This window comes from Taeniopygia guttata, chromosome 18, assembly GCF_048771995.1.
Source record: "Taeniopygia guttata chromosome 18, bTaeGut7.mat, whole genome shotgun sequence".
NCBI classification, from domain to species: Eukaryota; Metazoa; Chordata; class Aves; order Passeriformes; family Estrildidae; genus Taeniopygia; species Taeniopygia guttata.
This window is the reverse complement of record NC_133043.1, coordinates 1,708,613-1,733,186: the sequence shown is the minus strand read 5'-3', so window position 1 is coordinate 1,733,186 and position 24,574 is coordinate 1,708,613. Positions and strand designations below refer to the sequence as shown.

The window sequence follows — 24,574 nt, the reverse complement described above, 5'->3', positions numbered from 1 at the left end:
TTTGCTTTGGTGAAAGTGCCCTGGCTTGCACTAAGCCCAAACCTGAACTTGGAAACAGAACTGGGATATTGGTTTTTGTTATTTCTGTGTGGATTAAGAGAAGAATTGGCCTGGAGATGTGACAGACATTCTGTACCCAGCACCTGGCAGTGGGGGACAAGGAAAAGGTCCCTTCACAGCCACTGGCACAGAAAGAGTTCCTGGTGCTGTCCAGTGGGAGCCTGATGGCTGGGAATGGTCTGTGGATTGAGCCATAAACCTTGGGGTTCTGACAGGTGCAAGGAATGTTTCCAAAGAGGGAAAACCAAGCTTTATGCATTACAGAAAGCATTTTAATGCTCAACTGTTTAATCAACTCTAGCTGCCTTTCCCTTCATGCTGCTGGTATTCTCTAACGAAATCAGTCTGGAACCACAGAACGATTATTTTCTCTTGGCTTCCCAACTCCTTCAGAAATAGTCTCCTTCTGTGGGGATGAGGTGGGAAGCTGTCATCCCAAACAAAAGGCTTGGTTTGTGTTGCAGGAAGCCTGTCTGCAGGGGAACCTGATAGCGATCTGCCTGGAGCAGCTGAACGATCCCCACCCTCTCCTCAGGCAGTGGGTGGCCATTTGTCTGGGGAGGATCTGGCAGAACTTCGACTCAGCCAGGTGGTGTGGAGTGAGAGACAGCGCACATGAGAAGCTCTACAGCCTCCTCTCGGATCCAATCCCAGAGGTAAAACTCCAACTCTTTTGGCAGGAGGACTGAAGTTCCTGCAGAGCAGGGCCTTCTAGAGCTTTGTGTTTGTGTCTGGTTCAGAGAAAGATCTTGCTGCTGTTTCTTCAAGGTGATGCAAATTAAACAAACCCTTCGAGGGGAGCTTCCAAAGAAATGCAGAGGGAGTTCACAGAGCCCCAAGCCCCTGGGACCTGGGCACTGCAGTGCCACGGTTTTTGCTTCCCTTGCATATCAGAAGCTGTTAAAAATGTGGTCCCAAAACTCACTGTGTTTTGCAAAAAAACCACTCTAGTCGTTTTGTCCAAGTATGAAAACTCTTCTCCCCCTGCTCATTGTGAAAATGCATCTTTAATTGGCTGAGGTTTACCTTTATGACACTCCCAGGAGAGGAGGGATTGTGCAGGGCCTGGCAGTGACTGACAGAGCCCATCAGACCCAGCACACACCCTGGGAGAATTGAGCTGAGATAAACAGCTCTGATAACGTGCAAAGATTAGAGATGAGATCCCCTTCCACATCCGGTCTCTGTCCTGCATCCTCCTCTTGTTCTCCCTGGCCCCATCCTCCCCACTTTTTGAGGAATATTTCTGCAGAGGTGGGGTGGCTTTCCAAAGTTTTCCCTGATTTTTCTCCTTTTTTCCATCATCTACCTTCCCATAAGCCTGAAGACTGTAGTCATCACTCCTGTAAAAGATCCACATCCCAAAAGGAGCTGCATGTATCCTATTCCTGTTAATTAATATTCAAGGCAACACCAACTGGAAGAGTCACCCATGGGAAGGTCACTGAGTATTCTGGGAAATTAAACATATCCTGCATCTGTGAATGCTTGGAACTCAGTTTGCTGAGGCTGCTGGGGTTGTTGCTCCCCACGGGCTCACCTGACCCAGCAGCTCAGGTTTGCAGCGCTGCTGTTCATGGGGATAAATGATAAATTACTCCCCCGTGGCAGCAGAGGGGACAGCCAGGGCTGTTTGTGTCCCCAGGTTCGCTGTGCTGCAGTCTTTGCTCTGGGCACCTTCGTGGGCAACTCGGCGGAGCGCACGGACCACTCGACCACCATCGACCACAACGTGGCCATGATGCTGGCCCAGCTCATCAACGATGGCAGCCCCATGGTGCGCAAGGTGAGGGGCTGGGCTGTGCTCTGGGCCTGTCCCTACTGCCCTGAGCCACAGCCTGTGCAGGGAGTGAGGGAGCTCTGCTCAGTGAAAAGGCCTCCCTGCCTTTAGAGCCCCACAGGCTGCTCCAGAGTAGCTCTTCAGCTTTGGGAGAGTTACAGTTTCTGAGGCACCGTCGTACATCAATAGTACATTAAATGGTTTTTGACATTCTGGATTGTTTTTGAGTGCTGTTCTGAAGTGTCCTAATGTTTGTGTTTACTTTACTGGAACATCAACACCCTGGCAGTTGTCACCGGCATTGCGAAGATTCATTTCTGTTGTCTCGTTCCAGCATTTAATCAGTTTAATTCAGGAGAGAGCGGCGTGTCACACGGAATGCTCTGTGAGATTCATAAATCTCTCCTTGGGAGATCAGTCCCTGAGCAGAGACAGCAGCCAAAGGCAGCTCTGTCTCCTGTCTTCAGCTCCCAGGGGCCAGGCAGGAGGTATCTCCTGGAGGGGCTGAGCTCCGTGCGGGGCTGGGCAGTGCCAGGAGGGTCCAACTGTGCCATGGGGGGCTGAGAGCCCCCAGCCCTGGCACAGCCCCTGGCTCTGAGGGAGCTACACATATCCTGTGGGCTGGGCCAGGTCAGGGCTGCCTGTGGCACTGCATCAGTCTGACAGACTGTCAGAATCAGCCACAGAACCCCAGGATGGGTTGGAAGGGACCTTAAAGCTCATCTCGTTCCAGCCCCTGATGTCTGAGGCAGGGACACCTCTCACTAGAGCAGGCTGGTCCAAAGGGAGGAAGCCTGTCCAGGTAGGAAAGGCTTGTGAGGAATTAAGTGTGAGACAGAGACCTCTGGCTTTCTGCAGTTCACCCCTTAAATTGAGGGAGAATTACCACCCTGTATGTCCACCCAGTAATATTGGTCAGTGTTTGCCTTCAGTCCCTTTTTTCTCACTGTGTACCCATGAGATGTTTCTTGTGCTCTTTCCCCAGGAGCTGGTGGTGGCCCTGAGTCACCTGGTGGTTCAGTACGAGAGCAATTTCTGCACCGTGGCCTTGCAGTTCATAGAAGAGGAGAAGAATTACCCTCTCCCTTCTCCAGCTGCTCCAGGTGGGGGCTTGGCTTTGGCTGGGCAGGAGATGGAGGGCCTGAAAGTACTTGGGAATTATTTAAGGAGTTTTCCCAATGCAGTGAGCTTCTTGCTGGTGGGGGTTTATTAAAGAGCCCTGTTGTGACATGGTGGGTGACAAGGAGGGGATATCTGGTGTCTGTTCAGCCCTGTGAGATGTTACACTGGAGAAATCCATCCTGCAGTGAGTCTCCACCTAAGCCTTGGCTACAGCTCACCAGGAGCCTCCTGCCCATTCAGAGAGATTCCCTTCAGCTTGAGGCTGAAGGTCCAGGCAGCCCACAAACTCATTTTCTTTCTCCCCTCTGGAATCACACGTGAATGTTCAGTGTCACGTTGACCTGGTGAGAGCTCCAGCACACCATGAACCAGCCCTGCTGCTGTGAGGGCCAGACAAGGAAGGGAAGAGCTGTGTGCTCTGAGCCTGTGGCCCCATCCCTTTTGTTGTGTCTGTGGCTTTATGTGAGGAATGAAATGTCCTGGTGAAGTTGTCTCTGACCTCACCTTTTCTTTAGATGTAAACTGCAGTGGAGATCTTGAAGGATAACAGGAGGATCTTGGAGACAAGACCATGTGCTGTCTCTGCACAGAGTGGTTTGGTCTCCTTGTCCTCTGAATAACTGAATCATACTGGAAAATGAGCTCCTCCCCATTTGCTGCAGGAAATAAACACTGCATGCAGTTCTACAGGGCTTTTCCCAATCCAAAAGAATCCTGAAGTGGGATGCTCTGGAAGCGTTGGCCCCCCACCACAGTGCAGCCACTCTGCCGGGAAACAGAGCAGCTCTTCTGAGCCCGTGGGACTGTGTGTGCTCAGGGTGAAATATGACTTGAAATCAAGCCTGAAATTTGGTCAGGAAACCAGAATTTTCATTGCTCCTGATGATGAGCAATCCAGGAGGGGTTTGACAAGCTGCAGCAGCAGAGAGGAGCTGGCCAACGCTGCCTCAGGCTGTCCTGGCACTGGGGCTGGGCAGTGGCCCAGCACCACCTGCACAGAGGAGTCACCAGGGCCCCTGGGAGGCACTGGCAAGGCCGGGCTCACCTGGCCTTGTTGGATGTCCCAAACTCCTGTCCTGGACAGCAGAGCCACGGGATCCGTGCTGGATCCGCTGCTGTAGCGTGTCCCCTTTTAGCCTGACAGAGAATGACAGGCTCAGTTCATGTCACTGGTGTTTTAGTGACCCGTTTGCTGGGCCATAACCCGGGTGCTGTGGCTGGGTTTGGCCCCAGCCATGACTGCTGCCTCTTGCCTGGCAGAGGGCGGGAGCCTGACCCCGGTGCGGGACGGGCCCTGCACGCCGCGGCTGCGCTCCGTCAGCTCCTACGGCAACATCCGCGCCGTCACCACCGCCAGGAGCCTCAACAAGTCCCTGCAGAACCTCAGCCTCAACGAGGAGCGTAAGACACTTTTCATGTCCCTTGTGCCAGCCAGGAAACGCCACAGCACAGGCTGGAACTGGGGCTCCAGCCCAAATTGTCCAGCTCCAAGGAGGAGCTTGGATGAGGAGCCCCCTCATAATTAGTTGCAATTTTCTGGTCATTAGCATTGATTTTTCTGAGCGTTTGGGGACTAAAAATGTGCCTTCCAGCTTCCAAGCATAAGTGGATTTTTCACTCAATCTTTTGCTTGTTCTGTGTTTAATCATTCAGTATTAAAAAGGGGAATTGTGGTTTTGCCCCCTGGGTAAGGGGGTTTCCTTCCCTGAGTGTGGCAGGATTTAGAAAAGGGGTGTTTTGTCTGGGTGAAAATTGTTCTCTCGCCAGTCCTCGTTCCAGCATCTGCTGTTGTGTCCTGGCAGCTGGAAGCTCTGTGGCTTTTTCCCCTGGGAACCTGAGCACGAGCAGCAGTGCCAGCAGCACTCTGGGCAGCCCCGAGAACGAGGAGTACATCCTGTCCTTCGAGACCATCGACAAGATGAGACGAGTCAGCTCCTACTCGTCCCTCAACTCCCTCATAGGTGAGCACAGCCCTCCTGCCCTGCCCTGGGGCCCCTCTTGCCTGTGGGGAAGGTTGGGATCCTGGCTCCAACAGATTGCTCTCCCTCTTGTGTGTGGCTGGGTCACTCCAGCGGAGGGATGGCAGTGGGAGCTGTTGGCTCCAGGTCTAAGCTGCACTGAAATCCTGTTAGGAATTCAGGCACAAAAATGTGGGGGCCACAACAGCTTGGCTTTAAACTACCGGTAGCTTTTCAAACAATCTGAGCCATTTTGGCACAGCATCACAGGCACCATGCAGAAGGACCTGGCTTTTGGAATGGCCTCCTTCCAGGGAAAGCAGCATGCATGGGGAAATGCTGGGGGAAGTCTCTGTATTTCCTCTGTAATCAGTAAATGGGCCCATATTTTCACAAGTCAGTGCAAAGAGGGAGGAATCACCTGGGTGATAGAACTGCCTTGACCAAAGAAACATTTTCTCTGCTGTTTTCTAGGAGAATTAATGGTGATATGGCTCTCCCAAGTTGAAAGATTCAGGGATTGTAATTACTGAGCCCCTGTGGCAGTTTAAAATCATGAGTTCATTAGGAACTTGATCAGTTAATTTGCTTTTGATTATCAGTAATGACATTGAATCTTCTGAAGCATGGCAAGGATGTTAGGAAATTTCTCTCCATCTTGAGCTAGGACTTGAGTTTTCCTATTTCCACTGGTGTCTGCTTGATGGCTGGTATGTGTCTCACAAGAGCTGTGCAGCACAGCTGGAAAAGGCTCTGGAGAGGAGCTGGAGGTGGTGAGAGGAACTTTGGAAAGAAAGAGCAGCTCTCCAAGGCCTCCCTCATTCCTGATCCATCAAAGAGCTCAGACCCAGCTGGAAACAGCAGAGCTTAGAGAAGTGTTTAAAATTCATGACTTGCACAGAATCCCATTACCTCCCCATTTGCCTGCTGCAAGCCAGGCTTTTCTCATTCCTTCTGAAGCATCACCATCCTCCAGCCCTGTCTCCTGCTCCCCCAGGAGAGATGGCACCAGCCCCAGCCACCCCCAGAGCTCTGCAGCCCGGGCTCACCCTGTTCTTCATGTCCTGATGTGCCTTAAGCTGCTGCAGCAGGGGAGCTGGGGGAGCGCAGTGGGGCAGAGACCTGTGGCTGAAGGAATGCTGTGCTCTGCTCTGCGTCTTCTGAAAGAGGAAATGGGGCTCTGGCTCTGCAGTAACGCCTCTGCTAAGCACCTGAGACAGCCAGAGCAACGGAAAAGGTGTTTGGGGCATGTGGGGAGACTCCAAGTGAAGCAGAAATCTGGTCTGTAAGAGGGAAAGGAGAAATTTTCAGCCACAGTTTGTCTTCTGTGCTCTGCATTCCTGTCCTAAGCTGATTCACTGATTTGAATTTCACAGAATTCCAGAATGTTTGGGTTGGGAGGGACCCTAAAGCCCATCCAGTGCCACCCCTGCCATGGGCAGGGACACCTTCCACTACCCCAGGGTGCTCCAATGTGGGTACTTGGGCACTTCCAGGGATCCAGGGGCAGTCACAGCTTGCTGGTGCTCAAGTCTGTGTTCCTCTCTGGCAGTTTTAGGAACTTGGCATGTGAGGGGTTGTTCTGGATCAGTCTCTACACTGGCACTGAGACATCATACAATGTACTTCTTCCTAAAAACTTGAGGAGAACCTCTCCATTCCTCCTTGTCCCGTTTTACAAACAGTTCCTTAGCTAACTGTGGGCCAAATGCCCCCATTATGGCTCCCCAGACGCCACAACACACGCTCTCAGCTGAGCTCTGTGTTCTCTGGCAGCTGCTCCTTGGCCAGACAGGCCAGTACCAGGAGAGACATTTATTTCTGGCCCACTTTTCCAGCTGGCAAGAGGCAGTTTGTGGTTAGTCAACAAAGACATCATTTTGGAAGGGAAGCTGAGCCTTGCTGCTTTTCCATACAGCCACTCATTAATCTTGGTGTCCTGGAAATGTTCAGTTTTAAGATAGGAAAAAGGGATGGAATTAAGATGGGGGTTTGCATACCTCGAGGCTGATTATTCATATCCAAACTGCACGATGAAAGCCTTTGTCCTACAGAGAGCTTCGCTGGAAAGATTATCTTAAGGAGTGATCAAAGAAGGAGGAAAATAAATCCTGGAGTGAAGAAATGCTGGGGAATTGTTGTCTCTTCCAGCAGGAGGGGCAGGGGGTGGAGAACTGTTTGCCATTTCCCAGGATGTGCCTCAGAGTCCCGGTGAGGGCGGAGGTTGCTGCAGCGAGGGTGAGGAGAGCAGAGGTGGAGGTGGACAGAGAGGTGCAGGAAGCAGAGCTCTGGGGCCAGGGAGCCTCCTACTCTGTGTTAATGCACCGAGATAATGAGAAGGAGCTGGTCAGCCAGCAGTGTGTGTAACTGGGAACAGGCACAGCAGCAAAATCCAGGGATTTGGGTGGGGTTTGGGAATGGGAACTTGCTGCAGGGGCTGCTCAGAGTGGGCAGTGTCCCTGGCGGTGGTGCCAGCTGTGGCCCAGAGGTGCCTGCCCTGAGGAATTCCTTCTGCTGAGCTGCTCCTGGCTCGTGTGGAAGCACGGGGAGCTCCAGCTCTGCCGAGGGGTTGGGATGAGCCCTGCAGGGCCCCGGGAGGGCTCAGGGAGCTGTGGGGATTTGGGGTGTCCCCTTCACCCAGGGGAAGATGGCTCCTTCTGGCAGGAGGAGGGGTTTGTGGCATGCACGTTGAGCAGCTGTTGGCACTGAGGGGAGGCAGCTCCCCAAGTCCTTGGGGCTGTTCAGCCTGGAGTATTTCAGCTGCATTCCCTGTCCCTGTGTGCCTGTGTGAGGGTCCCACTGCCTGTGCTTCTGTGCCCATCTGAGGTCTCAGTCCCTCCCCAGGAGCGGGCTCAGGGCCAGGGGAGCAGGGAACAGCCCTTGCTCTGGTTTTGCTGCGGTGCCAGTGGGAAGTGGAACTGTCCCATCTGTGAGGCTTCAAATCACTGCAGTGATTTTTACAGGGGATTGGAAAGAAACCCTGTCCCAGCCTGGCAAATCAAAGGGAATAAATAAAGCCATCAGCAGTTGGGTTTGCATCCACTGTGGCTCTCCCTGGAGCTGCTGGAGCCTGGCCCATCCTCAGGGCTCGCAGGTGAGCTGACCCCCATGTGAGCAGGGAAAATCAAACTCGGGGAAAGGCAGGCAATCTATTTTTGACATTCTTAGCAGGCAGGGATTGTTTTGTAAGCATGAGTCCACCCTGCAAGGTGCACTGAACTGGCTGGGAGTCCATGACTAATTACAGATCTGTCTGCTTCCATTAGTGCCCAGACCCTGCTTGGCTCTTGGTTTGCATCTCGGGGACAGTTTGGGCATTGCAGCCCTAAAGGTGAAATGGAGCTGCTGCTCCTCCTGCCACCTCTGTGCTCCCCTTATCCCAGGGACTGGGGCTCAGGGTCTGACAGAGAGCTGTGTCAGATGTGTCACTCCTGCACTGAGAGTGGGGCAGTGGCAGCAGGAAAGAGCAGCCCTGGAAGACCAGCCCTGAGCCCCAGGTGCCTTTGGAGAAATTCCCTGTGTTCTCCTCAAAGGCTCTCAGGTGAAGGGGGAATTGCACTGGCACAGTTCTGCTTAGAATTTGGTTTTTCCCTGACACTTAGATGTATAAAAATGTCATTGGGTTTCTTCCTTCGTGATTGAGGTGGTTGTCAGGGCCCCTGGGAAATCAGCTGGGTGCCCCCCTCACTCTTCCTCCTCTCCATTTCCTTTTACTCTCTTTCAAGGGCTTTAAAGAATTGAAGGCATCCAGATTTCCCACCGGCCCTTATGTAACAGGCTGGAGTGTGGGAGGCAGAGCTCTGGGCACAGCTCTGGGCACACCTCAGACATTACCTGGCTGCTGCTTCACGAGCTGAGCGTTTTTTCCTCCCACATCTCGTAGCACTTTGCCTCTCTCCCTTTTTTCTTTATCCTTCCCCCTCCAGTTTTTCTTTCCTTGGTAATACAAGCTTCCAAGATTTAACATTGTTATATATTTACAGCCTTTGCAATTTTGCAGTATTATATAAATATAACACAATATTACATAAACATATGTTTACAGGCTTTACAATTTACAGCCTTATAACAATTTAGGTTGTTAGAGGTTTTACAGCCTTACCAGTGCCTAAAGGGGCTCCAGGAGAACTGGGGAGGGGATTTACACAAGGACCTGGAGTGCCAGGACAAGGGGGAATGGCTTCCTGCTGCCAGAGGGCAGGGTTACATGGAATACTGGGGAGGAATTCTTCCCTATGAGGGTGTGAGGTCCTGGCACAGGGTGCCCAGAGCAGCTGTGGCTGCCCCTGGATCCTTGGAAGTGTCCAAGGCCACGTTGGAATAACCTGGGACAGTGGAAGGTGTCCCTGCCCATGGCAGGGTGTGGAACAGGATGGACTGTAGGGTCCAGCCCAAGCACTGTGGGATTCTCTGGTTTGTCCCTGGCCTGCCTTGGGAAGGTTGGGATCAGCTGCAGGATCTGCGTGGGTCACCCCCAGCACACGAACAGCATGGTCCAGGTGTTCCCTTGTGAGAGTCCCAGGTGCAAATTTAAGCAGACATCACTTGGAACATCCTCTGGATGCCAGGTGAGAGAGAGACCCTTTGCAGTGGGGTGAGAGGGAGGAGTTGGGGAATGGGGGCTGCCTTGGCCCTTTGCAGTGATTTGTCACACTCTGGGCACTTGGGGCAGGAGAAGGTTCCCCTTTCAGCCCAGCACCCCAAGGGCAGCCTGCAGGCTCCTGGAGCTCATTGCTGCCCTCAGCCAGAGCTCAGAACTGCTCTGTCCCAGCCTGCTCTGCTGGTTTAGAGATCAGGTGTAGCTCTGCCAGGTGAGGAGCTGCTTGGTGACCAAGGGGCCCTTTACTCCCAACTTTTTATTTAGATGCCTTCAGAAACACAGGAGAGAAAGAAGTAACAGCTTGATCTGTCATTTAGCACTGATTGTGACTCATCTGAAATCTCTATTTTAGCTCTTTTTTTGTTGTTAATGCAACCACTTTAACATTGTCCAAATGGCTCCACTCCCAACCGGGCGTTGCACGATCAGACACCGGCAGGGCTCGGAGGCAGAATAACAAATTCTCGCCCAAAAGCAGCAAAATAAAATGTTCGCAGAATTTTGTCAGTTGTTGCAAATGCTTATTAATTTGATTAGTACTTTGAATCTGTCAGTCCCTTCTGCCGAAATACCGAACAGCTGATGTGCTCATTAAATAACAAATTGGAGGAATTGATACAAATGTCAATAGGAAAGACTGAGTTGGACTCGCTGATTCCTGAGGGCTCAACTCCTAAAGCTTTGCTTTAAACATTTAGTAAACTTGTGGAGTGTACAAACCCCTGGACAATCCAATAAAAATGACCACAACAGTATAGGGCAGTAACTGTGGGTTCATACCATTAAGTATTTCAGCTCAGGAATCTCAGGCATTATCCACCTGGCTTTTCCAGGTGATTTGCTTCAGGAGCCTGGAAAAGCAGGAGTTTGGCTGGAGATTATTTAGGGAGTCTTTAATTTATTTTGCTTCCTCCCACTTTGATTTTTACAAGCCCTTGCAGAGTTCACAGACAGGCAAAAGGGAGACAAAATGCCCATGTGGGATGTTTTTGAGCTCCTCTCTTGATGTTCCCTGAGATGTCATCAGGTTGTTTGGAGTTCTAATGAATTTTCTCACATCAGATCAAAGAATCGGAGTTGATGGATTGTCATGTGCTGCAGGGCTTTGGGGTTTGTTGTGGTTTTTATTTTTCTAGGTGTGAGTTTCAACAGTGTTTATACCCAAATTTGGAGAGTGCTCCTTCATCTGGCTGCTGACCCCTATCCCGACGTGTCCGACCTGGCCATGAAGGTTCTCAACAGCATTGCCTACAAGGTATGTGCCTGTCCCTGCTCACCTGTGCCTGCCAGGTGTGCAGGTGTGGATTTTTTCATGCTTAGGCAAGGCTTAGGCAGACTGACCTGGATGGGTCTGTTGGAGGGCTCTGCCTTTTGCAGAAGGAGCTTTTAATGCTTCACTGTGATAAACTCTGCTCTGAACTCTGATCAGGTAAAATGAATAAATGGGGGAGGGCCTGGGGTTGTTTTAAGGTTATAAATGAGGTGCAGACCTTGGACAGTAGGTCCAGTTTAGCGGTCTGCTTGTCTAGATCAGTCCCTGGGATAAACCTTAAGTATCCTTCATTAAATTATCCGTTTGCAAACTGATTTAGATAATGCAAGTGGGACTGGCCTGCAGACTGAAGCCACAACGGCTCTCCAACCCAGGTGAACTAGTACATGTGAGTCAGCATGCAGACCCCTGCCACTCCTCACCCCAGCCCAGGCTGGGTGCCTAAACCTCCATCCTCATCCCATCTCATCCTGGGGGTGACAAGATGTCCCTGGAGGTGCCACCCTGGGGCAGCAGCTTCCCCCTGCCCGGGCCAGGCCACCCCAGGGCATCTTCTCACCCCGTGCTGGGCACAGAAAGCTCTGTGTGAACCTTTCTGGCCTCTTAAGCATCCAGACCATGAGCCATTGCAATGGGAACTCTCTTACTGGGCCTCTCCAGGGAATAATCCCAGATCCTCAGCCTGGGGCTGCGGAGCTGGAGCTGCAGTAAGAGATGCCAGCATTGTGCACTGCCATCCTAATGCCTCAGAGATCTCTGCTTTGAAATCACACTTTCTCTTGAGACCATAGTTACTGACTTGAACTCTGATTTGTTCAAAGGGCACGTGCTAGTGAGTGGTAGGGGCTGGGTTTGGGACAGAGAATTCTCTTGGCAGTGGGGACAGCAAGCTCAGCCCTTCCCTGTCGAGACAGGGATACAACAAATGACAGGCTGGAGATGCCAAATGAGGGCAAGAAGGAAAGGAAAAGATGGAAGATTTCCCTCTCTCTGCTCTAGATGCATGAAACTATTTCAGTTCTGTGTTTGGAAGGTTCTTTGCAAAATGAAATGTTGCTCCTACTGTTAAAAGGGATATAAGGAGGAACCAGATCTGCTTTTCCGGACAGAAATGTGTTTTCAAGAGTTGCTCCCTGGCCAGTGGGGAGGTGGGTTGGTGTCGATATTGGTATCGAGGCTGCTGTGCCAGCAGGAGCTGTGATCATTCTGTTGTCACATCCCTAGGGAATGCTGGGGCTGGTGGGGGGAATTCTGTGTTGACTCTAACAAGTTTGGGCCTGGCTGTGCTGGTGCTGACCTGAGTCCCAAAGCTCAGGCGATGGGTCTCATGCATCTCACACTGCACGGCTGGGCCAGCTGCTCTGCCCCTGCTTCCTAAGGCAACAGCTCTTCCAACAGGTTTGGAAAACAGGAAGCATTCCCATTGACAAGGAACATTGATCTGGGAATGCTTCAGCGAACAAAAGTGATTTGTTCTTCTTTGCCTTAGCCCCGAGACCCACAAGGAAATCGTTCGCTCCTGTGGTCGTGACCTGCTGCGCATGTCTGGGGGCTTTGCTTTGGCCAGCACCACCTGCCTTGGGTGGCTTCTAACAAGGCTTTCTGATGAAAACAAAGCCCCCAAAACACAAATCCCCCAGCCTGTGAATTGGTCAGCACAGTGGGCTGTAAGGCTCAGATCCTGCTCTGGTCATTCCTGGTCCTGTTCTGGCTGTGCTGTGAGCGCTGCTGCAGGGCCACGAGAGCTCGAGGCTCTGTGGAGGAGCTGGGCAGTGTCTGATGCTAATCACTGACAATTAAATCCTTGCTAACTGTGTCCTGAGACCTTTCCTTCGTGCTGCTGGAGCTTGTTGGATGTAGAAAGGGGCACTGAACGTGGGCACTGCTCCTCCCAGCTGTATGCAAGCACTGCCCACTCAGGTTGAATTTTACCAGTGAATGCAAACAAAAATTGTTTTTCTTGCTTAAACAAAAATACTGCCTCAGGCGATGTAAAACACTCAAATGTTCCAGGGGTTTAATATTTTGGTTTGATTACTGTAAAATTCAGCGAAGGAGAGGCTTCATTTTGGAGCTGAGCCAGCTGAGGTTTTCTTCCATTGGCAGAGCTGAGCAGAACACAGTTCAGGTCTGGGGGACCGGGCTGGGGGCTTCAGTGGGAACAGCTGGGCAAACTCTCCATGGGCTTACACATCTGGAGGGTGCTGGGGGACTAAAGATTGCAGAACCATGGAATGGCTTGGGTGGGAAGGGACCTTAAAGCTCATCCCATTCCACCCCTGCCATGGCAGGGACACCTTCCACTGTCCCAGGCTGCTCCAAGCCCCAGTCTCCAACCTGGCCTTGAGCACTGCCAGGGATCCAGGGGCAGCCACAGCTGCTCTGGGCACCTGTGCCAGGGCCTGCCCACCCTCACAGAAGAGAATTTCTTCTCAATGTCCCATCTAACCCAGCCCCTCTGGAGATATTCCAAAGCCCCTGGACACGTTCCTGTGTCACTTGCTCCAGTGGCCCTGCCTTGGCAGAGGGGTTGACCCGGGTGATCTCCAGAGGTCCCTTCCAGGCCCAGTGTTCTGTGATTCTGTGATTGCTGTTATCAAACGAGACCAGAGTGTCCTGTTTGGGTTTTTTTTCTGGAGCCAGGGCTGTGGATCTGTTTCTCCAGAAGGGCTCTGGGGCTGTGCTGGGTGTGAGCAGCCGGTGTGTGGGCTGCCCAGGCGTGCAGCCTTCCTGCAGGGAATCTGCTGCTGCTCTGTTCCCTGGGCTCATTAGGCACTGCTGGGCCTCACCCAGGCTGCGGCTGCCTTGGGATTGATGTTTATGATGCAGATGGCAATGGTGCAGTTCTCCTTCCCAGCCTGAGCCTTGGAAAATGCCCAGACCTGCTTTTTGTGAGCACCAAAACAAACAGCAAGGACCCAGCGTTCAGTGTTGGCCTCTAGAGACTTCCTGAAATCAAAGTCTTAAAGGGGAAAGTTTGCTTCAGCCCAGGTTGCTTTGTCCAGGTGTTTTTAATGGAAGGCTTGAGGCTGAATCACAGAATCATTTAGGCTGGAAAAGCCCTGTGAGCCCATCCAGTCCAACCATTCCCCCAGCACTGCCAGGGCCACCACTGACCCATGTCCCCAAGTGCCACATCACGTGGCTGATAAATCCCTCCAGGGCTGGGGACTCCACCACTGCCCTGGGTAGCCTGTACCGATGTCTGACAGCCCTTTCCATGAAGAATTTCTCCCCAGTATCCCACCTGACCCTCCTCTGGCACAACTTGAGGCCATTTCCTCTTGTCCTGTTGTCTCCTGGGAGCAGAGCCCAGCTGCTCCCTCCTGTCAGGGGGTTGAGCAGAGCCAGGTTCCTCCTGAGCCTCCTTTCCTCCTGGCTCAGAATGTACTTTATCATTTGTAGTCATGGTGGGAGCTGCAGGACTCAGTCGTGAGGTGCGAGGGAAAGGCTGGTGGCTGTGGGGAGCACTGAGGGGAGCCCAGCCTGGCCCCCTGCCCTGGTTTGGGGTGCTGGGGCAGGTCCTGGCAGCAGCCACCTCCCTGCAGGCAGCAAAGGCTCTCTGGGGTAAGTGCTCCTGCCGGAGCCAGCAGTGGAAGCAGCTCATGTTGGGAGCAGCCCGGGGCTTTGTTTTGCCCCCCAGCCATAGAGAGCTCCCTCCCTGCCCTGGCTGGCCCTGCAGGGCCGTGCCAGCAGCTCAGGCTCCCTCTGTTCTCCCCAGGCCACGGTCAACGCTCGCCCCCAGCGCATCCTGGACACCTCCTCGCTGACCCAGTCGGCCCCTGCCAGCCCCACCAACAAGGGGATGCACATCCACCAAGTGGGGTAAGTGCAGCCCGGCCTTCCAGCACCTTCTGTGGGTGGGGTGGGTGCTCCCTGCCCGGCCTCATTCCAGGGAACTGCCCAGGGATGGGGAATGTGGCTCTCTGCAGTGGTGAGGTGTCCAGGAAGGAAAGCTCTGGGAAAAGGTGGGGAGTTTCTTCCTGTTTTCCTTTAGGGCAAAGAGTAACAAGCCCACTGGGTATCCAGCTGACCTGAAAGGAAGAGCTGCTGCTTGGCTGCTTTTACTTTTCCTGAGCTGTGATGCCCAAATTCCCACTGACGTCGGAGCTGTGCCTGCTGCACTTTGAGCTGATAAAAGCTGGGGTTAACTGATGGACAAAACACCCTGCCTGAACAGCAGGGAAACAGAGAGTGCTGGGGGCTGAAAATGGGATTATTTCCCAAAACAGCTCTCCAAGAGCAAATACCACACGTTAGATCTGCTGCTCCCATACCCAGTGTGCACCAGGAAGATTCCAAGTTGGAACAGTAGAAATTCAAATGGTTTGAAGCTTCAGTCCCCCCGTGGAAATGCAGTCCCTGGTCAGAGTGACTTAGGTCAGGCATCACAGATTCCCAGAACACTGAGGTTCATCCCCTCAGCCTGGAGTTGGCACAGACTTCACTCTTGGTTTGGGGTGGGTTTGGCCTTTGGAGGGGACGTGGGAACTGTGATGTTTCTGCAGAGGAGGCACCACAGCAGAGCACAAATCTTGTGAGAAAGAAGCAAAGTAAAAAGAACATAATGCACAGCAAATCTCACGTGCAGCGATGCCCAAAGCCTGTCCCCTGTTCTGTCCCTCAGAGGGTCCCCTCCAACCACGAGCACGAGCAGCTCCAGCCTGACCAACGAGGTGCCCAAGCAGCCGGTGAGCCGGGACCTGGCGTCCGTGCGCCCCAGCGCCACCAGCGTGGGGGTCCAGTACACCCCCCACTCCCACCAGTTCCCCAGGACAAGGAAAATGTTTGACAAAGGCCCAGAACAGGTAAGGAGACTGTTCTGTCAGCTTCTCCCCACTGGGGTTTGTCCCACTTTCTGTTGGTTGTGGTTTATTTCTGTGCATCCCTTGTTTGCTTCCAGCTGCTGCTAATCCAGATTTGGCTGCCTCTAACCAGCCAAATAAAAATTGATTAATTTATTTTCTTCAGGATAAATTCTGTTTTACAGCTTTTGATAGAGCATTATTCACTTCTGCCACTAAGCAATGTGTCTAATCAGAGTTCATGGCTTACTCCTCTGTAAAGATTTGTGTGCCTGTGTGACAACCCAGAGTCAGATCCCTGACCCTTGGGGCTGCTCTCCAGCCCTAGCAGAGCAGGGACAAGGGACAGCTGTGATCACAAGGAGGACACCTTCCCTTCTCTGGGGTTTGGCAGCACCAGGATCATATTTCTGAAAGCTGAAAGCTGAGGGAGTGGAGCAGCTTTTCCCTTTTCCCTTGGGGTGTCCTGTGCTGTGTGACAGACACTCATCCACCTTGGCACGAGCCGTGTCTGGATCCTGAGTCATCCTCGCTGCTCCCCACACCACATCCTCGGGACAAAACTCCTGCTGAGACCTCCCTGAGGTGCCATGGGGCTGCTCCAGCCCAGATCCCTGCAGCTGAGGGAACACGCACCTTTCTGAGGAGTGACCATAACCCCGATCCCAAAGGCGGGTGCACGGCGTTCCCTGTCCTGAGCAGCGTGGTTGAGGGTTTGGGGGTGTCCCTGGGGTGTCTCTGGCCCTGCAGGGTGACCCCTGTCCCCTCCCCACAGACAGCTGATGATGGTGATGATGCTGTGGGACACAAGAGCTTCATCTCGGCCGCGGTGCAGACCGGCTTCTGCGACTGGAGCGCCAAGTACTTCGCCCAGCCCGTCATGAAGGTAACCCGGCTGGGCTGGGCCCTGCCCTTCCTCCCTTCTCTTTCCTGGGCAGGCAGAGGAATGCATCTCCTTACATCGTGCTGCTGGTGTCACTAAGGGTGACCAGAGGGAGCACAAGGGTCAGCGAGGGTGGGACAGGCAGAGCCCAGGGGAAAAGCTCAGGAACGAGGAGAGGTTCTGCATCAGACCCCCCCAGTTTGCCTGGTTGCACCACAGAGTTATTCCACCTGAAATGTTATGCTTCTCTGCATATAGAAAATTGCATTTTAGCCAAAATTAATTGGTTTTTTTCAATAAATAAATGGAATAATGAAGGCCCTTTTTCCCAGAAAGGGCAGTGAGAGGCTGAAGAAAGAGGGAGGCTCTTTTCTTTCTGACATTCCAGCTGAATCTCTTGGCTGTGATAAAAGAGGCAGAGGGGTGGTGGGAGGAGGCTGCCCTGGGGGAGGCCAGCAGGACAGACCCTCTGCCCCGCTGGCCTCAGGTGGGATCTGGGAGCTGTGCTCTGCTTCCAGCACAGACACCTTTAACTTACAGAGTCTCGAGGAAGTGAGTGGCTGCCTGCCCACGGGTGCCAGGAGGAAGCTTGGGAAGCATTATTGTTGGAGTTTAAAGTTTAAAAAAAATTAAGAAGTTGTGTTACAGCGAACAATAAGGGTGATCATGACAAATTTGCCTCCAGGTCTCTTCAGAAGTGACTTGTTTGGGTAACAAAGTTGTCTCTATGTGAAGTGAGAGAGAAACTGAAACCTCCTTCCAGGAAAAACTCAAGCCAGAGCTCTTAAGAGATGGGCAAAGATATCAGTGACTGGAAAGAGAAGCTGTTAAATTCCCAGAATGTTTTAGCTGTTAAATTCCCAGAATGTTTTAGCCAAAGCTCAGGTTTCAGGTTTAAGTATGAAACAGAAGGAGCAGCAGTAAATCTCCCTCATTAAAGGCAGCTTTCAGGTGCTGTGGGAGTCTCAGGAAGCCCAAAGGTGTCAGGACATGGAGCTCCATCTCTTGGAGGGGTTGCCTTGCCCGGCAGGGACGATGCCCAGGCTCCATTAATGCCTCTCCACAAGGGATGTTTGTGCTCAAGCCCTGCTGCTGAGATGATGAGGAAATGGTGTGGTTTTAGTGCTGCCTCATCATGGAATGTTCAGGTGCTGGGGTGAGATAATTGCCCAAGCTTGAGGATATCAGAATAGGGCAGGCTCTTGATTTCCAGAGGGAATCACCAGTGAAGCATTGCCTGACACTTCCTCAGCTGCTGTGAAATTCCCTTGCTGCTGAAACCACCGAGTAATTCCTTAGGGCACATCTGGGATGTGGGGCAGGGCTGCCTGGCCAAGCTTCCACCAGGGCTTTTTCTCCTCAAGATGAGCTTCAGAGTCTTGATTCAAGCCCAGGCCAGAGCACAAGAGGAGGAAGATGATGTTTGAGCTCTTAGTTCTTATTAAAATCATTTGTCTGCTCCCTAAGAAAACCTCTTCCCAGGGAAGAGGGGGCCTTTATTAATAAAATAAATCAGAGTAGGCAGCCAGGCACGGGCAGGAGCCGTGGGGACACGGGGAGCTTTGTGGGGGAGTGGCTTTACTACTACTTCCTGCACATAAAATAGACTAATTTGCTTGAGGAGAGGCAATAAATAAACGTGGAGCATTCCTGTACTAATTCACAGAAGCCAGGGAGGGGAGGCGTGGGAAGGGGGGTTTTCTGCAGTCCCAGGGTGCTCTGTGTGTCCCAGGGAACAGGAGAAGGGCACAGCCCCGGATCTGGAGGAGCTCCCTGAGCAGCTGGGGCTGGGAATTCCAGCTGGTAATTCCTGGGTGAAGCTTGAAGAGAGCAAAATCTGTGTTTTCTGATCACACAAGGGAGAGAATTATCTCCCTGATACTTCCGCAAAGCAGCATTGGAAGGCCAAGGAGAGGGAGTTTTCTGCAGGTGTTATCCTGTCCTAACAGGGAATTGTCAGTGACTTTGGGATTGGACTGGCTGGTGTTGGTGCAGAAGTCTCTCTGTGAGAACTTTCTCTGAGGTTTCTTGGCTGGAAGTCAGGACTGACAGCTTGGGTGCTGCCTGAGTTTCCATGGAGTCCCTGTTCCTGCAGCAACAGGGAACAGTCCTGGCTGGTGGTGGCTGCCTTTTGGGAGCTTCAGCCTCATGAAAAAGGCCAAGAGTGAAGTGTACCAAGTACTGATGGAAAAATGACATTGGTGCTTAATTCCAGCCGTTCCTTTGGAGCTGCTGCCTGCCTTCATAAACAGGGAAAGACAAGACAACTGTTCCTGTAATGAATAAACATAAAATGACTATGAGTGCATCTTAGTCATATTTAATTTATGAATTTAGTTTTTGCTTCATGGACCTTGCCCTGAGAATGCTTTCACTGGAAAGACTGAGGGATTAATTTTCAGTGTAAATCAGGGGTTCCGTTTCAAGCCATCACTCCAGGTTTGATTTATTGATTATCTAATCAAATAAACGGAGAAAGGAAAACACTGCACTGTAAATTCTCCGTGTGCCAGGAGAAGCAGATCCCCACCCCAGCTCTGGTCTCTGCAGAAGCTTTTCCTCTTCCTGCAGTCCCTGGTGGCTCAGGGCTGTTCTGGGAGCCACGGGGCGCAGGAAAGCCTCGGTGCCAGCTGTCAGGAAGTCCTGAGTCAAGGAGAGCGGGAGCCAGCATCTGTTGTTTCCAGGGCTGGCAGAACATGCAGGCAGGAGCTGGGAAAGGATCCTGGAAGGTGAGAATTACATAAGCAGCCCTCCCTGATAAATCCCTGCCGGGGCTGCTGCGCTGTGCCTTGGCCCTGGGTTGAAGTCCTGGGAGAGGAGTGGGACCCTGCAGGTGCTGCAGGTAACCAGGGAAAGCTGGATTCACCTCTGGAGCCTCGTGCTGAGGGCTCCCTGCTCCCCTCCTGGCACCCACCACCACGGGGAGAGGGAGAGACCCAGGTCAGAGAAGGAAAACTCTGCTGGGAGGGTTCAGCTGCTCCCTGGCTGGGGGAAGCCCTGGAAGGACCTGTCATGGTCCCCATCCTACAAGGCAGGGAGCAGAGCTGGCCTTCGTGTTTTCGTAGATCCTCCCTCCCTCCTGGCAGGATGATCCCCAGAGCCACACAGGTGGGTGGGTGTGAGGGCCAGGACAGCCTTTACCTGCCTACTCTGACTCTGCACTGGTGGGCCAAGGGCTCTTCCTTGGGCTTTCTTTAATTTCTTCCCAGAGAAGCTGGATTTTCATTAAGGTGTAGGTGTCATCTCTCCCCTCTCAAATTCCTTTGATGTATTTTAGCTCAGGTTTGTTTATTGCTTTTCATTAGGGGTCGTTTGTCATTTCTTGTCTAATAGGTGTTGTGCTGAAATAAAGTGCTTTTTTCTTTGCCAGGAGGAAAGGTGGAGGGTGGGCCTCTTATTTTTTATTTATTTTACAGAAGCAGAAGTCCAACTCAGTAACAGCTGTTTTCCAAAGGATAGCATTGTTTGAAGGCAGTGTTGTAACAGTAACAGATTATTTAAGGGCTTTCTTATTCAGGGAAAAGCAGGGGTTTTTTTTGGGGAATTTGTCTTCCATCTCCAAGAGTTACTCTTTAGAACAATCAGCATTGAAGGAAGCTGTAGCTCAGTTTCCTTGTAGCTCAGCTCTTTAATTGATCCAAGGATGGTTCTGCATCAGGGGAGTCTTTGATAATTTTTTAAGTACGAAAAACACCTCATACATAGCTCCTGCTATGGTTTGGGGTGAGATCTCAGTAGCTTATTCCTTTTGATCCTGTGTTCTGAGTAAGGTGGGAATAGCCATGGTGGGAGCAGCACTGGGGTTGGCCTCGTGCCTGGAGCACAGGTTTTGTAGGGGAGCCATGGAGTGCTGAAACCTGGAGCTGTGGGGTGTGAATAAATATCATCAAATGGCTCAGAGTGGCTGTGACTGCAGGGCCACTCTCCAATTTCAGGGTGAGTTTTTTGTATAATCAAAGCCAGGTGACACAGGGGCATCGTTTTCAGACCAGGGAACCAAAACAAGGCTGTTCCTGGTAAACGGTGGTGGAAACCTGACCATCCCAGGGATTTGGGAATGTAGCCATGCCCTGCTCGGCCAGCAGCCCTTGATTAGCAGGAAAAGAAAGATTTCAGTGTGTTCTGAGCTGGCTGTACCAGGGCTGTGCTCCCTCTTTGATCTCGGGGTTGCTACGTGATGCTTCTCAGCTGAGGAGAGCAAAGAGAGAAATCTGTGTTGTACCGAGATCAGACCCGCAGCGTGCACAGGGGACGGGAGCCACGGACACTGGGGCATCACTCGGCCAACTCCTGCACTTCTGGGGGTCACTGGTCCTGTTTGTGTGTGTTCCTGTCCTGGCAGATCCCCGAGGAGCACGACCTGGAGAGCCAGATCCGCAAGGAGCGCGAGTGGCGCTTCCTGCGCAACGCCCGCGTCAGGAAACAGGCCCAGAAGATCATCCAGAAGGGTGAGTGCTGCCCGTGCCCTGCCCTGTGCTGTGGAACCCCAATTAGCCATGATCCCAATTAGTGGTGACCCCGTGCTGCCCTTCACACTGGTATCTGTTCCCTGCTAGTGCAGGGCAGGTGCTGCTGCAGCTGCTGCTGCAGGTATTTCCCTGCTGCTGCTGCAAGTGCTTCCCTGCAGCAGCTGCAGGTATGCTGCAAGTGCTTCCCTGCAGCAGCTGCAGGTGCTTCCCTGCTGCAGCTGCAAGTGCTTCCCTGCTGCAGCTGCAAGTGCTTCCCTGCTGCTGCTGCAAGTGCTTCCCTGCAGCAGCTGCAGGTGCTTCCCTGATGCAGCTGCACGTGCTTCCCTGCTGCTGTTTCGCTGCTGCAGCAGGTGCTTCCCTGCTCTGCAGGTGTTTCCCTTCTGCTGCAGGTGTTTCCCTTCTGCTGCAGGTGTTTCCCTGCTGCAGCTGCAGGTGTTTCCCTGCTGCTGTTTTGCTGCAGCTGCAGGTGTTTCCCTGCTGCTGCAGCTGCAGGTGTTTCCCTGCTGCTGCAGGTGTTTCCCTGCTGCTGTTTCCCTGCAGCTGTAGGTGTTTCCCTGCAGCTGCAGGTGTTTCCCTGCTGCAGCTGCAGGTGTTTCCCTGCTGCTGCTGCAGGTGTTTCCCTGCTGCTGTTTTGCTGCAGCTGCAGGTGTTTCCCTGCTGCAGCTGCAGGTGTTTCCCTGCTGCTCCCCCACCTCTCTGCTCTCAGCCGCTGGCTGTGGTCACCTGCTCAGCCTCTACTTTTAAGGGAATGGAAGGTGGGATGCTGGAGGGTCAAATCCAGAGCTGCAGGCTCAGGGTTTGTGGGACACACGTGGTCATGGCAGACCATGGAGCTGCTGGACCTGTCCCCCCAGCTCAGCAGACACCTCAGGGAGGTCTCTCATGTTCTGGTTTACTCCTTGTACCCCATTTATTTGGGATATTTGTGCCTGTGGGTTGTGTGTGCTGCTCCCAGCGTGCCTCAGGTCTCTGCTGCGTCAGTGAGAGTCCCCCAGGAACCTGGGGTTGAATCTCTGGGGCTCTCTGAGGCAGCTTTGGGCTGGAATTCTCTCAGCACAGGAATTTATTTGAATAAAGTGGAACCCAGTGAAGCTTCCTGAGGAATTTGCATTCCCCAGTTTTTCCCTGCTCGTTTGGCCTGAACAGCAGAGGCTGGGGAGCCACAGTTCCAGGAGCTCCTGGTGTCCTCCCCGTGGCATTCCCAGGAGCAGGCCTGGGGTGGGGACTGCTCCTCCCAGGGATGCTTTTGGAGGCACACAGGGCTGGAAATCCAGTGTGCTGAAGGAGAAGTGCCCAGGGCTCAGCCCTGTAACGGGGAGGCTGCTCCTGTCAGTGCAGTGTGGAGCTTCATGCTGGGACACTGCAGAATATCATCAACCAGAGAAGTACAGAAATGATCCTGGAGCCCAGGAGATGGCCTGGGAGATCTGATGGAATACAAAGAAGGGGATTTTTCATGCTTGCCTGGAGAAGTTAAATCTCTTTCTAGACAGTGTTCATATTTGGTTGCTTGACCCGAGTGACTGAAATGCCACTATTCATTAAAAAAATAATGAAAACGTGAAATATTAAAAAGAATTAAAATAGACTTACAAGCTTTTAATGAAAATTAGATTCAGTGGATGCATTTTTAAACAAGCTCGGGTTGAATGGATGTCTCCTGGGTTTAGGGGTTTGTGTGATGAATTCAGAGAGTGCCAGAACCCAGCAGTGTTGGGGTCCCAACACTGTTTGTGAATAGCAAACTGCTCTGAAGACAAGATGGAAAAAGTCTTTACCCATCATTTTAAGGTCTCCATGGAAAATACACTTTTCATTTGCAAATTAACCTAAAATTTAAGGGAACTCAAATGGAAAGTTAAATAAACAATCCACAAGCTGCAGTGAAACGCTGTATTTTAAACTGGAAAAAAAGGGCATTTTTATATTTTGAAGAAATAGTGTTGTGTTTTCCCTCAGCACAAACTGGCATTTCCCTGGGTGTGGCTGGGCTTGCCCTCCTTGACTGCCAGTGTGAAGGATGAAGGGTTTGTCTCCACAGTTCTTGGTGTGTACCTCAAGACCTGAGACAGCTGCGGGGGTCTGAGAAACCCCTGGAAGGAGGGAAGGGCTGGGCTGTCCTGGTGGCACCTGGTGGCACTGGGAAGCCGGGGCTGTCCATCCCTGGGGACATCGGGTGTGGGCTGAGCTGGCTGCTGTCCCCGCAGGCATTTCCCGGCTGGACGATCAGATCTTCCTCAACAGGAACCCGGGCGTGCCCTCCGTGGTGAAGTTCCACCCCTTCACCCCCTGCATCGCCGTGGCCGACAAGGACAGCATCTGGTGAGGGCTGGGGACCTGGGGCTAACAGCAGGACAGCATCTGGTGAGGGCTGGGGACTGGGGCTCACAGCAGGACAATTGTGCCCCTGTCCTGGCTCTCTCTCAGCAGGTGGAGGTGTTGAAATCCTGCCCTTGTGAGGGTGTGAGGCCCTGGCACAGGTGCCCAGAGCAGCTGTGGCTGCCCCTGAATCCCTGGCAGTGCCCAAGGCCAGGCTGAACGGGGCTGGGAACACCCTGGGACAGTGGAGGTGTCCCTGCCATGGCAGGGGTGGCACTGGATGGGCTTTGAGGTCCTTGCAATCCAAACCATTCCATGATTCCATGATGTGTTATTAATCAAATGATGCCAGGCTCCAAAGGAGAAATCCCAAACTGGGTAATGAGTGCATCTCTCTACAGCTGGCGCAGAGAACTGAGAGCTCACGTGCTGTTTCTTCCTCCCACAGTTTTTGGGACTGGGAGAAAGGGGAAAAGCTGGACTATTTCCACAACGGGAACCCTCGGTACACGCGGATCACGGCCATGGAGTACCTGAACGGCCAGGACTGCTCCCTGCTGCTCACTGCCACAGGTAAAGGACACTTTGTCCCACCAGGGGAGCCTTGGCACAGTGCCCGTCCAGGTGAGCTGATCTGGACCCTGTTCTCTCTCCTCCATGGATTGGTCCCAGCCCAATCTTCCCCCCTGCACTGAGCTGCCTGCTCTCAGCTCAGGAGGCATTTCCAGGCTCAGACTTGCAGCTTCTACCTGGCAGGACTGAAATCTCTGAGGCAGACTTTCCAAGGACTGACCAGTCCAACGCTTGCTGAAGCCATTCCCATCTGAGTATTTGCTTGTCATTGCAAGGTTGTGGTCACCCCCTCCTGTGGCACACCTGGGGAAAGGTGATTTCAGTTGGGTAAAGCTGCTTCCAGAGCTGAAATCGTGCAGCAGCCAAAATACAGGAACTGCAGTTCTGCTCCTTGTGCTGTGTTCATGTAGAGCAGGCAGGGCTCAGCCTCAGCACCAAACCCCTCAGGTGGTTCTGAGTTTCTCTCTAGTCCATATCTCACCTGAGCAGGGGCCTGCATGAGGAGGTCTTGCCCAGTCTCTGGTCTGCAAAGCTGTGAGTCAGATCTGCTCCTCTCCCAAGGAACCATTCCAAACCTGGCACTCAGAGTGTTTTCAACAGCTTCTCCAGCTTCCTGCTCAACTGTACAGGTTGGGTGTAATTAAGGGAGGGGGAAGGGGAGCTGAGAGAGCCTTTAGGACATATTTCTTTCAATTTATTGATTCTTAGCACAAAAGTTTCACAGATGGGGAG

General features: G+C 52.5%; 1 protein-coding gene across 2 annotated transcripts in view; it reads left to right on the top strand.

Moving 5' to 3' along the window:
* RPTOR (regulatory associated protein of MTOR complex 1) overlaps positions 1 to 24,574 on the top strand; it is a 97,932-nt gene that overhangs the window by 56,043 nt on the left and 17,315 nt on the right. The window contains exons 16-28 of one of the 2 annotated variants that reach the window (XM_030287691.4): positions 525 to 716; positions 1,706 to 1,846; positions 2,826 to 2,943; positions 4,223 to 4,363; positions 4,765 to 4,923; positions 10,657 to 10,775; positions 11,113 to 11,181; positions 14,515 to 14,618; positions 15,421 to 15,601; positions 16,374 to 16,484; positions 20,824 to 20,929; positions 23,158 to 23,272; positions 23,718 to 23,842. In XM_030287691.4, the coding sequence (XP_030143551.1) occupies positions 525 to 716; positions 1,706 to 1,846; positions 2,826 to 2,943; positions 4,223 to 4,363; positions 4,765 to 4,923; positions 10,657 to 10,775; positions 11,113 to 11,181; positions 14,515 to 14,618; positions 15,421 to 15,601; positions 16,374 to 16,484; positions 20,824 to 20,929; positions 23,158 to 23,272; positions 23,718 to 23,842 (1,681 nt within the window). The remainder of the gene's footprint in view (positions 1 to 524; positions 717 to 1,705; positions 1,847 to 2,825; positions 2,944 to 4,222; positions 4,364 to 4,764; positions 4,924 to 10,656; positions 10,776 to 11,112; positions 11,182 to 14,514; positions 14,619 to 15,420; positions 15,602 to 16,373; positions 16,485 to 20,823; positions 20,930 to 23,157; positions 23,273 to 23,717; positions 23,843 to 24,574) is intronic. The other variant, XM_030287692.4, reaches the window with a different exon arrangement.